At 33.9% G+C, this 15,249-nt stretch overlaps 1 protein-coding gene across 3 annotated transcripts in view; it reads left to right on the top strand.

Moving 5' to 3' along the window:
- Positions 1-15,249, top strand: part of VPS13B (vacuolar protein sorting 13 homolog B) — a 775,748-nt gene that overhangs the window by 61,100 nt on the left and 699,399 nt on the right. For all 3 annotated transcript variants that reach the window (XM_036830846.1, XM_036830848.1, XM_036830849.1), the window contains exons 5-6: positions 7,575-7,742; positions 11,793-11,974. In XM_036830846.1, the coding sequence (XP_036686741.1) occupies positions 7,575-7,742; positions 11,793-11,974 (350 nt within the window). The remainder of the gene's footprint in view (positions 1-7,574; positions 7,743-11,792; positions 11,975-15,249) is intronic.

The following is a 15,249-nucleotide window of genomic DNA, read 5'->3' as shown; positions in this document are numbered from 1 at the left end:
ACACGGGTTCGAGCCCTGGTCTGGGAAGATCCCACATGCCGCTGAGCAACTAGGCCCGTGAGCCACAATTGCTGAGCCTGCGCGTCTGGAGCCTGTGCTCCGCAACAAGAGAGGCCGCGATAGTGAGAGGCCCGCGCACTGCGATGAAGAGTGGCCCCCACTTGCCGCAGCTGGAGAAAGCCCTCGCACAGAAACGAAGACCCAACACAGCCATGGATAGGTAAATAAATAAATAAAAAGAAAAGAAATGGAAATATTAATAAAAAAAAAATGGATGACTAATAAGAACCTGCTGTATAAAAAAAATAAGTTCAAAAATTTAAAAAAGAAAAAAAAAAGTTTTTTTTTCAGTTAACTTACGTGGAACCCAAACATCAGAGCAATTTACATAACCAAGCTGGTGCAAGTGATTTTAAGTGTTTGATTTGGGTATTTTGAGTATGTTGGCTATCGCCCATGTAGTATAACATTGATTGTTCTCAGTTAATGTCTCGATTTGATCGTTATCAACTTCAACTGGTCTATCCGACCATCGAGCATGGTCCAGCGAGAAATCTCCAGCACAAAACTTTGCAAACCACTTTTGACATGTGCTATCAGTCACAGCACCTTCTCCATACACCGCACAAATCTTTTTTTGCGTTTCAGTTGCGTTTTTACCTTTCTTGAAATAATAGAGCATAATATGCCGAAAATGTTGCTCTTTTCCTTCCATCTTCAGTATTAAAATGGCTACACAGAAATTTACCAATTTTGATAATTTTTTTTAAATGCACGCTGATATGATAGCTGTCACAATACAGTCTAACAAAATTGTTTCAAATGAAGTTAAAGACAACTAAGCACTACTAGAGTCATCTTACGGAAAAGCCAGTTAAAGTTTTTGGCCAACCCAATATATGTATGTACACACACACAGGGTGTAATGGAAATATTTAGGGTATAGATAAATTAAAAATTATGTCGCCCACTGGGTCTGAAGTTGTGACCTAGACATCTTTGATCTTCATCATCTAGCATGGAGGTTAGGAAATATTATCTGTAAAGGGCCAGTTATTAAATATTTTAGGCTTTGCAAGCCATATATTTTCTGTTACAGCTATTCCACTGTTTTTGATGTACTGTGAAATCAGCCATAAACCGTAAATAAACTAATGTTTGTGACTGTGTTCCAATAAAACTTTATTTATAACAACAGATGGCACAGCCTCATTTGGCCAGTTGCGATCTGATACAATGTCTGGTTCATAATAGCCACTTATGTATTTACTGCACTGCATAAAAACTGAACTGCATAAAATCACACAGGGTTTTCAGAGATCGATAATCAGAATCATAGAGTCATTGAAATGTAGAATAAGAAGCTACTTTTGATTTTTCTGGTCTAGCAGTCAGTCTTTTTTGGGACATGGACGCTTGAAAATCTGTTGAAAAAGTTATAGACCCACATAGGCACTTTTAAAATTTGCATGTGACTTTGGGGTATTCACATACTCACTGAAGTCTATCTATAGGCCCCAGCTAAGCCTCTGATCTAGCTTACATTTTGTGGATGAGAAATTGGAAACTTAGATATTTTGGTGCAGATGAGGAATACCTTATATACTTTACAATACCTGTGGTATACATGAGGTATATATTATTAAATTAGTAGTCATTTACTCAAGATTTTGTTTTCTGCAGAAAATATTGAATATGAAATGGAAGGGGTGTGTGTGTGTGTGTGTGTGTGTGTGTGTGTGTGTGTGTGTGTGTGTGTGTTTGCTTAATGCTTGCCACCTTAGGCTGTTAGGGCTTGGTTTTCTGAAAAAAAACTCTTGAAGGGAGTTTAATAATAGTTGGAGAGGTTATCAGATAATTTAAGAATATTTGTAATATATCAGGTGTTCAAGAGTCTGAGCCAAAAATGGCAATGTATTTTTATAGAAGATAGCACAATCATTTCTTGTCTACTTGCCTGTGGGGAAGCTCAGCAATTTAAGCTATCTAATCACTGTTCCTTTCTGGAACATCTAAGAATAGAGAGAACCTTGTTGTAAATGAAAAAGAAATTCAGAGCTTATTTTACCTCTTCTATTTTTATGCTTTTACTGTTTTTAACATTTTCCATTAACAGTTTCAGGAAAAACTTAAAAACAAAAAAACAAAAAACAATGACCAGATGTGTAAGTTAAGTTAAGTGGTGGACACCTTAACATCTAAATTTCAGGGGATTAGCAGGACAAAAGTGTTTATTTTCTTTATGTACCAGTCAAGGCAGTGTTCTATCAGAAGCCCAGGCTCCTTTTATCTTGAGGCTCTGCTATGCCCTACTCATTTGAATTATACTGCTTTCAGCCTCTTTTTTTTTTTTTTTTTTTTTTTTAAACATCTTTATTAGAGTATAATTGCTTTACAATGGTGTGTCAGTTTCTGCTTTATAACAAAGTGAATCAGTTATACATATACATATGTCCCCATATCTCTTCCCTCTTGCGTCTCCCTCCCTCCCACCCTCCCTATCCCACCCCTCTAGGTGGTCACAAAGCACTGAGCTGATCTCCCTGTGCTATGCAGCTGCTTCCCACTAGCTATCTGTTTTACGTTTGGTAGTGTATATATGTCCATGCCACTCTCTCACTTTGTCCCAGCTTACCCTTCCCTCTCCCCGTATCCTCAAGTCCATTCTCTAGTAGGTCTGCAGACCTGCTTTCAGCCTTTTTAAGAGGAGAATCTGGAGAAGACCTATCTACTTCTTAATACCCCCAGGTTGGAGGTGATATATATCCTTCTCAAATTTCATTGAGAAAAACTGTCTTCATGGACGTTATGTATATCTTAGAAGTCATATCTCAGAAACAATTGTACATTCTGGAAGGGGAAGCACAAAATATTGATGGATAGCTAGCCATTTCTGCCATACAGGTGTTCTTTCTCATTAATATATTGATCATTTTAAAAGTATGTTATGCTTTTGTCAATAACCTTCAAGATACCTAACGTGTATATTTTGTTTACAACAGAAAAAGTGATAACTGGAGAGCTTTTATTTCATTCTAATTAGATTGAGTTTCAAAACATTGCTTAGTGGAGGCAGGCTGTTCAGTTCCCCAAATCTTTATTGCTGTATGCTGGAGCAGCTAGTTGAAGGCCATTTTTGCCCTTAGAGAATTAATGGCTTAGTATAGGAGATTTTGTAAACTACTAACTACAGTGCAAAACCAAAGCAAAGAGGAGCTCTAAGGAAGCACAATTAATATTTTTGGGATACTAAAAGGAAGGAGTGGTTATGTCCAGGTGTGTGTGGCTTCTAAAACACAGAGGTAAAATGGAGAGGTAAGAAAAATTGAAAATGAAAAGATGGAAAATGGTATAGTAGACAAGCACTATCCAAAAATAACATAAAGATCAGGCAAAATAAAACTTAAGGCAAAAGCATTGATGGACGTATATAATAGATGCTGAATTATAGTAAAAGGTACTGTTCTCCAAAAAATATATGATGGCTTTGTATGTACCTAACAACCTATCTTTGAAATGTGATAGATCAAGCAGACAAACCCAAACTGGGTCTTTGAATAGCACAATTAACAAGATTGTTTTATAGATACATGTAAAACTCTGCACCCAGCAGATAAGACAGTGTACATTCTTTTGATGCACACATTGCATATGTATAGATGTTGAAAAAGACTTGGTCAAAAAGGAATTCTTGACAAATTTCAAAGAATCATTATCATAAAGACCATCCTCTCTGGCCAGAATACAATTAAATTAGAATAATTACCCATATGTTTGAATTTACTTCTACCATTTTATTATTTGTTTTGTCTTTGTAAGCTCTGATTTTCATTCTTCTATTTCCCCTCTCGTGCTTACTGTTTACTTTTCAGTGTCCTGAAATAGCTGCTCCATACTTTCTTTCCAAGTTTTCTGGCTACCTTCAGTGAGAAAGAGTGGAATGTGCTTACTTCATCTTACCCAGAACCTGGAACCTGTTAACATTTTGATGTACAACCGTTAAGAGACTTTTGTTTCTTTGTGTGTGTGTGCACATACACATATACATTTTTTTTTGTAATTTGTGTTTTTTAATGTTAGGAACATGTTTCAAGGACATTAATTTTTTCACAATGTTATTTTAATCATTGGCATGTATTACATTGTGTAACTGTTCCATAGTTTGTTTAATCAGTCCCTTTTTCTTTGTTATTTAGGTTATTTTTCATTTTCTGTTTTGTAAAATGCTTTAACAAACATACTGGTAGGTAAATCTTTGCACACACCTCTGTTTATTTCCTTAGGAGAAATTCTTATCAACTATAAAATCAAAATTTGTGAGTAATTTTAAGGTTTTGGCATGTGTAACCAAATTATTCCCTGTGAAAAATTTGTTAACAGTATTTTCTAACAAGCACATTTTTGTTCCAATGCTGTTTTTTATTATCAAAAAATATTTATTTGAAACTTTTATAGACGGAAAATGCTGTCATATCTTTTATTGCTAGCTGGAATTATCATTTTTTTAAACCATTTTATTATCTTTTCATTTCATTATGAAGAATAGCAAATTTTTATATTTTGTTAGCTGATCGATATTCAGTATTTTTCAGTTATATCTTTTGGATTTTCTATATAAAAAACAGTCATCTTCATGTAATGGTGATTTTGTGTTCTTCTTGTCAGTACTTACACATATTTCTCTTTTTTACCCTTCCCTAGTTGTTTAGAACTTCTCTGACTGTCTTAAATAATAATGCTGGTAATAAGTATCTTCAACTCACAGCTATTTTCCTTAGCTCCTACAGTAACTGCCCTAAGTTATCTTTTAGTTACCAAAGCTGATGGATTTAAAAAAAAAAAAAATCCTTGTATTATAGAACTTCTCTACTGCATTACCAATAAGGAATCCTTATTCTTAACCTTCTAAATAAGTTTTGTTTTGAAATAATTTCAACCTTACAAAAAAGGCAAGAACATTAGAGAGAACTAACTTTTCCTTTAACTATAAGTTGCCTATATTATGCTGCATAACCCCCCAAAATATTTTACAGCAAAAATTTGATGAGGGAGTTTTTAGGTGCTGTAACCAAGTCATCAACCATGGAATCTCTGTTTTTGAGCAACTTGGCTTCCTAGTGACCATGTTAGGATAAACTGATTGCAAGTACTGTCTGTTTGTAACCCAAGTATTTGCCATACACTATTTAATTTAATCATATCAGATAAATAAATAAGATATAATCTTTGCTCTCTAGGATTTCATAGTTTAACAGAGAAGGTAATTATACATAAACATATACAAATGACAGGCTTATGAGGTAACATAAGCCCAAGAAAAGTGATACAGTCTCCTTAATGTTGATGTGTAGGGTGAGGGACATTGGAGAAGAGGATATGGGGCAGAGGACATTCATACTGGGCCTGAACAAGATGGGAGAATGGACAAAGTGTTCTACACAGAGGGAAGATCATGAGCAAAGTCAATGAAAATTCATAGTGTTTTTTTCTGGCCCTGTGGGCATTAGATGTATGTGTTTGGAGGAATGGGGTTTGTGGGTGGGAGAGAGTTGGATAATAATAAGAATTTCTGGAAAGGTTGACAAGTAGGAGGCTGTTGTTTTAGAGCCATCTAATACGACGTCTTAGAGGTTCTTATCCCGAGTGACCTTGCATTTTCAGATGCTTGTGGAATAGACCTGAATTACTGTTATTTCACTTGAATAGATATATTCCTAGGGAGTCTCTAAATATGGAGTGATGAGAGCTCTTAGATCTGCTCTTTGACGTTTTTCTGTAGCAAACTTTGAACTAAGTTATTATGAGGGATTAAGGAGATAAGGTATCATTTATTCTGTTGGTTAGTTGCTGTTACTTTGGCATTGCGTGTTTTAATAGAAAAACATAAATAGTCTTCTGTAGAAGTAGTTCTTTTTAGATACTTGATTCTTTTACTTTGGTGATTTGGCTTATTCACCTCAGCTTGTATAATGAGAAACTGAAAGAAGATATTAAAAAGTAGATGAAAAATCCATCAGTAGGTTTTCTGTCAGTTACAATACATTTACAGTATTATGTTACTTGGCATTATGTTTTCTCTGGTTCTGTCTCTGAGAGTTTTTTTTTTTCTTCTGGAGCAGGGGAGACAATAAAAACTCATAAACTCTTAAGAGGATTTTATGAATTCTCTATTGATGACAGGTTTTCCAGAAATAGGAAAACCAGTGTTAGTCATGCTTCTTGACTTCTCAGAAACTGTTCATTTTTAACATCTCTCTTGAGTAGTGATAGCATGGGGGGAATATGCATTTTAAGGTTGAACATTTTGATACTTAAAATTTCTTTTGGAAGCGTGATTTGTTAAGCATCATTTTAGCATCTACTCTCGTAAAATATTTGTTCCCTAAATTTATTGATATTTTGTATGTTAATTTTATAGCATATGATAATTGGCACTCTAAAAGCTGCTAATACGAGAAAAACTTGAACTTAGTCATTCTACATTTCTTTTCTATTTGTATCCATTGGTAATGAATGAAGGAGTTGGTTTTTGCAAGCATTTGCCGTTGAATAAATTTAAGTAAGCTTTCTTCTAGCAGGCTTCAGTGTAGGTGTTAACAATGTCAATTGCTGACAGAAGTTGATTCTATTTTGTCAGTAAAGTTCTGGTTTAAAGAATACAAGCAGATAGTTATTTCATGAAATAGCTAAAATTTTAATTAGTTTTTACATAGGTTTTATAGTGGAAAATGCATTTGAATAAAGTTTTTAATCTTTTTCTCCTTTGTCTTTTTAAATGCTGTTTAGGTTTAGTTTCACTTATATTTTCAATTATATTCCTCAATAATATATCTATATACACATTTATTGTGTGAGAAACTTCTGAGATTATGAATTCTCATTATGCTTTATCTGTTTTCTTTCTTTCCCTACTTTTCTCTTTTGTCTTCTTCATTGTGTTCTTTTTCCCCTCTTTCTTTAATACTTTCTATGTTTTCTTCCTCAGTCATATTCTCCCCCCTTCCGTGTTTCAGTATTATACATTAGTAAGTGGAGATCATTGAATCCATTATGATGGTCTTGTTTCTTCTGTCTTTCTTCCTCCAGGCCTCGTTTTTGAATGTCTTTATGGGTATTTAAAGTAGGAAGAGAAAATGGTAGCTGAAAAAAGAACCTTAAAGAAGCTCTTCTTCCTCTTATGTATTGTATAATCAGTATATAGTAACATTGTTTCATTTGGGAAAATGTTTATAAAATAGGCAGAAATCAGACAAAGTACTTGTAGATTAGGATAATCTTTGAATGGGATCTAGACTTATGTTGTTAAAAGGTATGGCTTCTATGGTTTCTCTTCGTATGTGAAACTTCATGATATAGAACTTCTTTGTAATTGTTTTTGTTGGGGTGGATCTGCTACTTATTAGCTGTGTCTCTTTGGCAAGCCTGTTTACTTATCTGAATGTTAGTTTCATCTTTGCAAAATATGATAAACGATACCCATCTTTCACATACATTAAGTTTAGTAACATTTTAAGAATAATTATTTATTGATAGATTTAACTTCTAATTGGATTCTTTTTTCCCCTATTTTATAGGTTACGTGCAGAGTCTGATTAGACGAGTTGTAAATAACGTAAATATTGTTATAAATAATCTTATACTAAAATATGTTGAAGATGATATTGTCCTTTCAGTCAACATCACTTCTGCAGAATGCTATACAGTGGGTGAATTGTGGGATCGTGCATTCATGGATATTTCTGGTGAGTAAACGCCAAGAAGAGTATAGCCTTTTCTATTGTTGAAACAGTTGTCTTGGATTCTAAACCTTTTTTTTTTTTTAACATCTTTATTGAAGTATAATTGCCTTACAATGGTGTGTTAGCTTCTGCTTTATAACAAAGTGAATCAGTTATACATATACAATATGTTCCCATTTCTCTTCCCTCTTGCATCTCCCTCCCTCCCACCCTCCCCATCCCACCCCTCTAGGTGGTCACAAAGCACCGAGCTGATCTTCCTGTGCTATGCGGCTGCTTCCCACTAGCTATCTATTTTACATTTGGTGATTCTAAACCTTTTTTTGGGCCACCAGGCTCCTGGATAAGTCTAATGAAAGCTTTATGCCTTCAGCCTGGAAAAATGCACATATGTAAAATTTAGCATACAATTATATTAATTTTTATTCTTTCTTACCAGTCACATTCTTGCTTCAAATATTATATATAGTATTTTACAATGCTATGGGTTGAAGGAATAAAAATTAAATAATACTTAGTTAAAATTTTGAATGTTTGTGAAAGAGGAAAAGGGGACATGTTGCTTTTGCATAGTTCAGTAATGGCAAAACAGTGTACCTGACTGATTTATGTTTTAGGTTTGTGTACTACAGAGCATATTTGGAATTTTTGGATAATCCCAAAGCCTCCTTTATTATGTGCTGCATCCTCCTTCTGCTTATATTAAAAGAACTATTAAGTAATAGTATAATTTAATAACTACCAAATATTTATTATTATTTTATTTATTATGTTCTACATGGAAGGTAGGCACTGTGTCCAGCCTTGAAATAAGAGCTCTGAAAAAATAGTGCTGCTTCTTAGTTTTGTCAGAAGACATAATAGTTAAATAAGGCACAACACTTGTTGATACATGTTCTGATAGGGTAAGCAGTGGGTATTTTTGGAAAACATATTAAGGAGACTATTGTGAACACCTTTTATTTGTGACTCGCCATTGTACATAATTGTTAAAGGTGATGGCACTAAAGTTGACTACCTGAGTTTGAATCCTGGCTCTCCCAACTTCATAGAGATGTATGACCTTGGGTGAGTTACTTCACTTCACTGTTGCTTAGTTTCCTCAAATACATACCATAGCATAAAAGTGTCTTATACATACTCAGCACTCAGAAAATGAGCAGCTATTATTATTATTTAAATTCATTTTCTCAGATTCTCATTACAATTCCATAAAGTGATATCCTTTCTCATTCGTTTAGTCATATATTCATTTACTTATTTTAAGTCCTAGTTACAAGAAAGCGAAGTGAAATTGAGTCTCAAGGTTACTTAACTTGCCTTGTTAGGGCATACAAATAGGAACTAGAAGAATTGGAATATAGTTTTGTTTTTGTGTGTTCTTTAAGGTTTGGCCTTCACATTTTAATAATGAAGAATAATCCTGATCTTGCAGCTCTGTTGTGAGGCATAAATAAGAGCATATGCAAGGGCCCAAACTTTGCTTCTGAGACATTTTCAGTGCCTCCTTCTTATCCTCTGTGGAAAGAAATATTTGGTTAAAATGCCAAAATAAAAAGTTATGAAAAATAGAAAACAAACAGAACTGGATGATGCAGGATTGAATAAATGAGTTGACATTTTAGGGGAAGTAATGTCATTTATAGTTTTTACATAGAAGTAAAGCAAATATTACTCTGGGAAGTTATTTATAATGAATTAGAGTCTTGGATTGGGAGTTAGGAGATCTTGGTTCAAATCCTCCCTCCAACACTAACCTAGTGCAACCTTGGGTAAGTCATTTGTAAATGTGAACAACCTACCAGTATATTTATGAGAGTCAAGTGTGATACCACGTGAAAGTTCATGATGATGGTGGTGGTAAAGACAGCAAAGAGTATTTTCCATTTAATGAGTGCTTGTTAACTGCTGTGCCTGGTGCTGTTTATTGTTTTTGTTGTTATTTTTAGTTAATTATCTTGTTTGAATCCTTTAGCTTCTGAGGTAGATACTGTTTCCCCTTTTATTAATTTTTAATGCAACATTTGGTACTTAAAAGGATTTATGTAACATACACTTGTTATAACACAATATAATGAACGCTTACCCTTTAAGTAACTAGAACATTAACAGTTTGCCCCTTCCAATGTACTTTTTCCTGTCCTGTTCCCTTGCTTCCTCCTAGAGTTAACTGCTGTATTAAATTTTATCATTTAATTGCTTTAAAAAAGTGCTGTAAAAAGGAATGAAGTCCTGATACATGCTAAAACATGGATGAATCTTGAAAACATTATGCATACATGTAAGCATTTCTTTAGGACATATGTAGTACTTAGGAGTGGGTTAGTTAGATGGGAGGATATGCAAATATTCACATTTTCAAAATAATGCAGAATCATTTTCCACAGTGCTTGTTAGATAGACATAGTTATTATCCTCATTTTATAGATTAAATTGTAGTACATTATGTAAAGTAAGTACCAGAACCAGAATTCATTTTGTATTTTTTTAAGATAGTTCCTGTTATATTCGTGTTTAAGAAAAATATTTTTCAAAGCTTAATAATTTCCTCTCTCACTGAAAAATTTTCTAGGATATCCTTGAAATGTGATCACTTTATATTCTTATAGCATAATCGATAAGAACATATGCTCTGGAGTAAGGTTGTCAGAGTTTGAATTACACCTCTGCTCTTTATAAACTGTCTAACATTACAGATTATTTACTCTTACTGTGCCTTTGTTCCACAGCTTTTAAACAGAGCCATATAAATATTATAAGAGATAATGGATGTAAAAGATTTAGTGTAGTGTCTAATAGCAAATACTCAGTGAATTGTAATTATTATAAAGAGAGGGAAGGAAGCATCTAGCCGGTTTCTTTCATTTCTTGTTCTATTATGATAATTTCTTTAATTTATGTACATGTATATAATAACAGTAACTAAATCATTTATATACTATGTAAAATGAAATTATATGGTAGGTTTGTGTTCTTTTCAGCTAACAGACAAATTTGATATTTATTTGCTTAATAAAACTTTACTGTTTTCATACATGTGCATACTCTTTATACTTCTTAAAAACTTAAATCCAAAAAAAGAAAAGAAAATTAAATGTTGAATTAATTAGAGATTGCCAGGATATACTCAGAAATAGAAAGTATAGTTTATTCTTTTGAAGATTCCCATGGCCATAGCATGTGGATAGTTGCTAGCTGAAAGTCACTGACCAAGTAGATTTGGGCCTAATGTTTACCTAGGAATTGCTTATTAGTTAGGAATAAATTTGCTAAAGGTTTTATTTTCTAGTTTGATACTTTACCAGCAATTGTTTCCATTTTTATTCCCTTGAAAGCAAACTTTATACCATTACTGGTAATTTTGTAATTTCTTCATTAGTTATTATTTAGAGGCGTGCTGACCACTAGAATATTCTGTGATGATGGAAATGTTTTATTTTTTATTGTCTAGTACCCTAGCCACTAACTGTATGTGGCTTTTGAGTACATGAAATGTGGCTAATGTAACCAAGGACCTGAAATTTTAGTTTTATATAATTTTAGTTAATTCATAGGTGAATTTAAATAACACCATATAGATGGTGGCTACCATAATGAAGAGTGCAGTTTTTGAGAGTAGCAGTAAGTTTTTCAGTGTAAAATAAATGTTAAATGAGCGACTGTTACTCAAAATATTTTTTTAATATGGTTTTTCAAGAATTTTATTTTATTGTTATTTAATATTCCATTGCAGATAGTGAAATGTAGCAAAATTTTTCATAAACTTTGTCTTAAATTTGTAGTTAGGTGTCAAGCAAATTGGGGGCAAGCTGCTTCGTTTCTTTAGGCTCTATTTGATTCTTTGTATATAAAATGGGGATTATGGTGCCTGAGGTTGTTGGAAGATTTAAATGATATAATAAATGAGAAGTTCTTTTATAGATTCTGACATCATGTATTAAATGCTCTATTAATCTTATTTCTATTATTTTTATTACTGTTATACTAATAAATAATTGACTTTTTTTCCTCTAACTTTCCTTTTTACTTAAAATGTTTTTCTTTCCTTTTTAGCAACTGATCTGGTGCTGAGAAAGGTTATCAATTTTTCCGACTGTACAGTTTGTCTTGATAAACGAAATGCTAGTGGTAAAATAGAATTTTACCAGGATCCTTTATTGTACAAATGTTCCTTCAGAACACGTCTGCATTTTACATATGATAACCTAAATTCCAAGATGCCATCTGTTATTAAAGTAGGTGTTTCTTTTTCTAATAGTTGAGTTGCATGTTTCTACCTTATTGACTTTCATGCATGCTAATTATTATTAAAAAGCAAAGAAGAAATTAACCTCATAAATATATAAACCATTATTTTTTGTAAAAATGTTTTATTTATAACTTTTATGTTATTTGTTACATATTATAACTTTTTGTATGTGTGTGTCTAATAGAGTTATTTTGAGGACAACTTGTTTTTGTGACCTGTAGTTTCTTTTTTAGTTTGTCCACCTGATTAGTGTTTTTCTCTTCAAGTAGATAGAGGAGATCATATCAAAAAGTGTATTTATATCCATGGTGGACTGAAGATCAATCTTTATTTCAATCCTTATAAATTGTTTATGTGATAGCAATAGTTATTGACCCTTATCTTTCTTAGGTAACTTTACAAGACTTAAATTTGCTTACCTAATATCTTAGTTTATTGGTTTAGGAAATTTTAGCTTTTTACCTGTGGTATCAAAATGTAATTACAATTTTAAGTCAATGGGAATTTTTCAGTAATGTCTTTTTTTTTTTTTTTAGACAAGCTTTTATTTATTTATTTATTTATTTAACGTTTTTATTGGCATATAATTGCTTTCCAATGGTGTATTCGTTTCTGCTTTATAACAAAGTGAATCAGTTATACATATACATATATCCCCATATCTCTTCCCTCTTGCGTCTCCCTCCCTCCCACCCTCCCTATCCCACCCCTCTAGGTGGTCACAAAGCACCGAGCTGATCTCCCTGTGCTATGCAGCTGCTTCCCACTAGCTATCTATTTTACATTTGGTAGTGTATATATGTCCATATGTACACTACCACTCTCTCACTTTGTCCCAACTTACCCTTCCCCCTCCCCGTATCCTCAAGTCCATTCTCTAGTAGGTCTGCGTCTTTATTCCTGTCTTGCCCCAAGGTTCTTCATGACCATTTTGTTTTTTTTTAGTTTCCATATATATGTGTTAGCATACGGTATTTGTTTTTCTCTTTCTGACTTACTTCACTCTGTATGACACACTCTAGGTCCATCCACCTCAGTACAAATAACATAATTTCGTTTCTTTTTATGGCTGAGTAATATTCCATTGTATATATGTGCCACATCTTCTTTATCCATTCATCTGTCGATGGACATGTAGGTTGCTTCCATGTCCTGACTATTGTAAATAGAGCTGCAGTGAACATTGTGGTACATGACTCCTTTTGAATTATGGTTTTCTCATGGTATATGCCCAGTAGTGGGATTGCTGGGTCGTATGGTAGTTCTATTTGTAGTTTTTGAAGGAACCTCCATACTGTTCTCCATAGTGGCTGTATCAATTTACCTTCCACCAACAGTGTATGAGGGTTCCCTTTCTCCACACCCTCTCCAGCATTTATTGTTTGTAGATTTTTTGATGATGGCCATTCTGACCGGTGTGAGATGATACCTCATTGTAGTTTTGATTTGCATTTCTCTAATGATTAATGATGTTGAACATTCTTTCATGTGTTTGTTGGCAATCTGTATATCTTCTTTGGAGAAATGTCTATTTAGGTCTTCTGCCCATTTTTGGATTGGGTTGTTTGTTTTTTTGATATTGAGCTGCATGAGCTGCTTGTAAATTTTGGAGATTAATCCTTTGTCAGTTGCTTCATTTTGTTCTCCAGGGTACTGGTAAATATTTTTAATGTATATAGTTATTCTCTAAGTGTAAATCTTGTGTTCTTTTATTGCATAACAGTTTTCTGTACCTCTTGTCTGTCTGTCTACCTATTTAGCTGTCTTTGAGGAAGAATTCACACAATGACTTGTGATCTTGTTAATAACTAAGTTTTAATGTGGAGTGAATTTTTATTATTGAATTACAGGCTTTTGTACTGTAATGGAAAAGCCGGCCCTAAGTCCGAACACTGGTATTGACTACTGTGCCTGTTTGGGCATGGCTATATAAATTATTTATTACTTTTACATTACATTTTTAAAAACATAAAACACTTGCTATTTTATGTAGCTTTATTGTACTTAAATTTGTATTTATATATGAAATCCACCCATTTTTCTTTGGTAGTGCTCAGTCATGAGTATGTATTTTTTTTTCCTTATGCATCATACAGTGCACGTTGTTTAAATTCTGTTACTTTTTCCTTCTATTTTTTTTATAAATTTATTTATTTATTTATTTATTTATATTTGGCTGTGTTGGGTCTTCGTTTCTGTGTGAGGGCTTTCTCCAGTTGCGGAGAGCGGGGGCCTCTCTTCATCGCGGTGCGCGGGCCTCTCACTGTCGCGGCCTCTCCCGTTGCGGAGCACAAGCTCCAGACGCGCAGGCTCAGTAGTTGTGGCTCACGGACTTAGTCGCTCCGCGGCATGTGGGATCTTCCCAGACCAGGGCTCGAACCCGTGTCCCCTGCATTGGCAGGCAGATTCTTAACCACTGCGCCACCAGGGAAGCCCTCCTTCTATTTTTGAATTAGCTTCTTAGGCAAAGATAAGCATGGAAAAGTATTAATTCAAAAGTAATTATGCCGCTGTCTCAGGACAATGAACTTACTTTCCTTCTTTGAACTTGAATCTGCTAGTAAAGTTGGGGAATGTTAAGGGTGAATTCAAGATATATTTTGAAAGCAAGTAATGGATATAGGGAACCCTTACTATATAAAAAAATCTTATTGATCATTAGTACAGATTTAATTGTCCATTCTAGGATGTGGCTAACTTAGAGGAAAATAAAAATAAGTGAACTTGAGGAAAACTTAGTGTTGGCATCTAAGTTTTTCTCAAAACTGACTAGCCATGACATTTTATTGTAAAAAGTACCTTAATATAAATAAGCTTGTTGACAGGTGGTTTTTGACTTTGGTAATCACTGAGTGTGAGGTACCATTATGCTTAACTGAAATTAAATTTTGAGGTTTTTTTATTTTATTTTATTTTATTTTAATTTTTTTTTAAACATCTTTATTGAAGTATAATTGCTTCACAATGCTGTGTTAGTTTCTGTTTTATAACAAAGTGAATCAGCTACACATATACACACGTTCCCATATCTCCTCCCTCCCACATCTCCCTCCCTCCCACCCTCCCCATCCCACCCCTCTAGGTGGTCACAAAGCACCGAGCTGATCTCCCTGTGCTATGCGGCTGCTTCCCACTAGTTATCTGTTTTACATTTGGTAGTGTATATATGTCCATGACACTCTCTCACCCTGTCACATCTCACCCCACCCCCTCCCCATATCCTCAAGTCCATTCTCTAGTAGGTCTGTGTCTTTATTCCCA

Source organism: Balaenoptera musculus, chromosome 17 (assembly GCF_009873245.2).
Source record: "Balaenoptera musculus isolate JJ_BM4_2016_0621 chromosome 17, mBalMus1.pri.v3, whole genome shotgun sequence".
Classification (NCBI taxonomy): Eukaryota; Metazoa; Chordata; class Mammalia; order Artiodactyla; family Balaenopteridae; genus Balaenoptera; species Balaenoptera musculus.
Note: the sequence above shows the minus strand (reverse complement) of the source record. Positions and strands in the feature narration are given on the sequence as shown.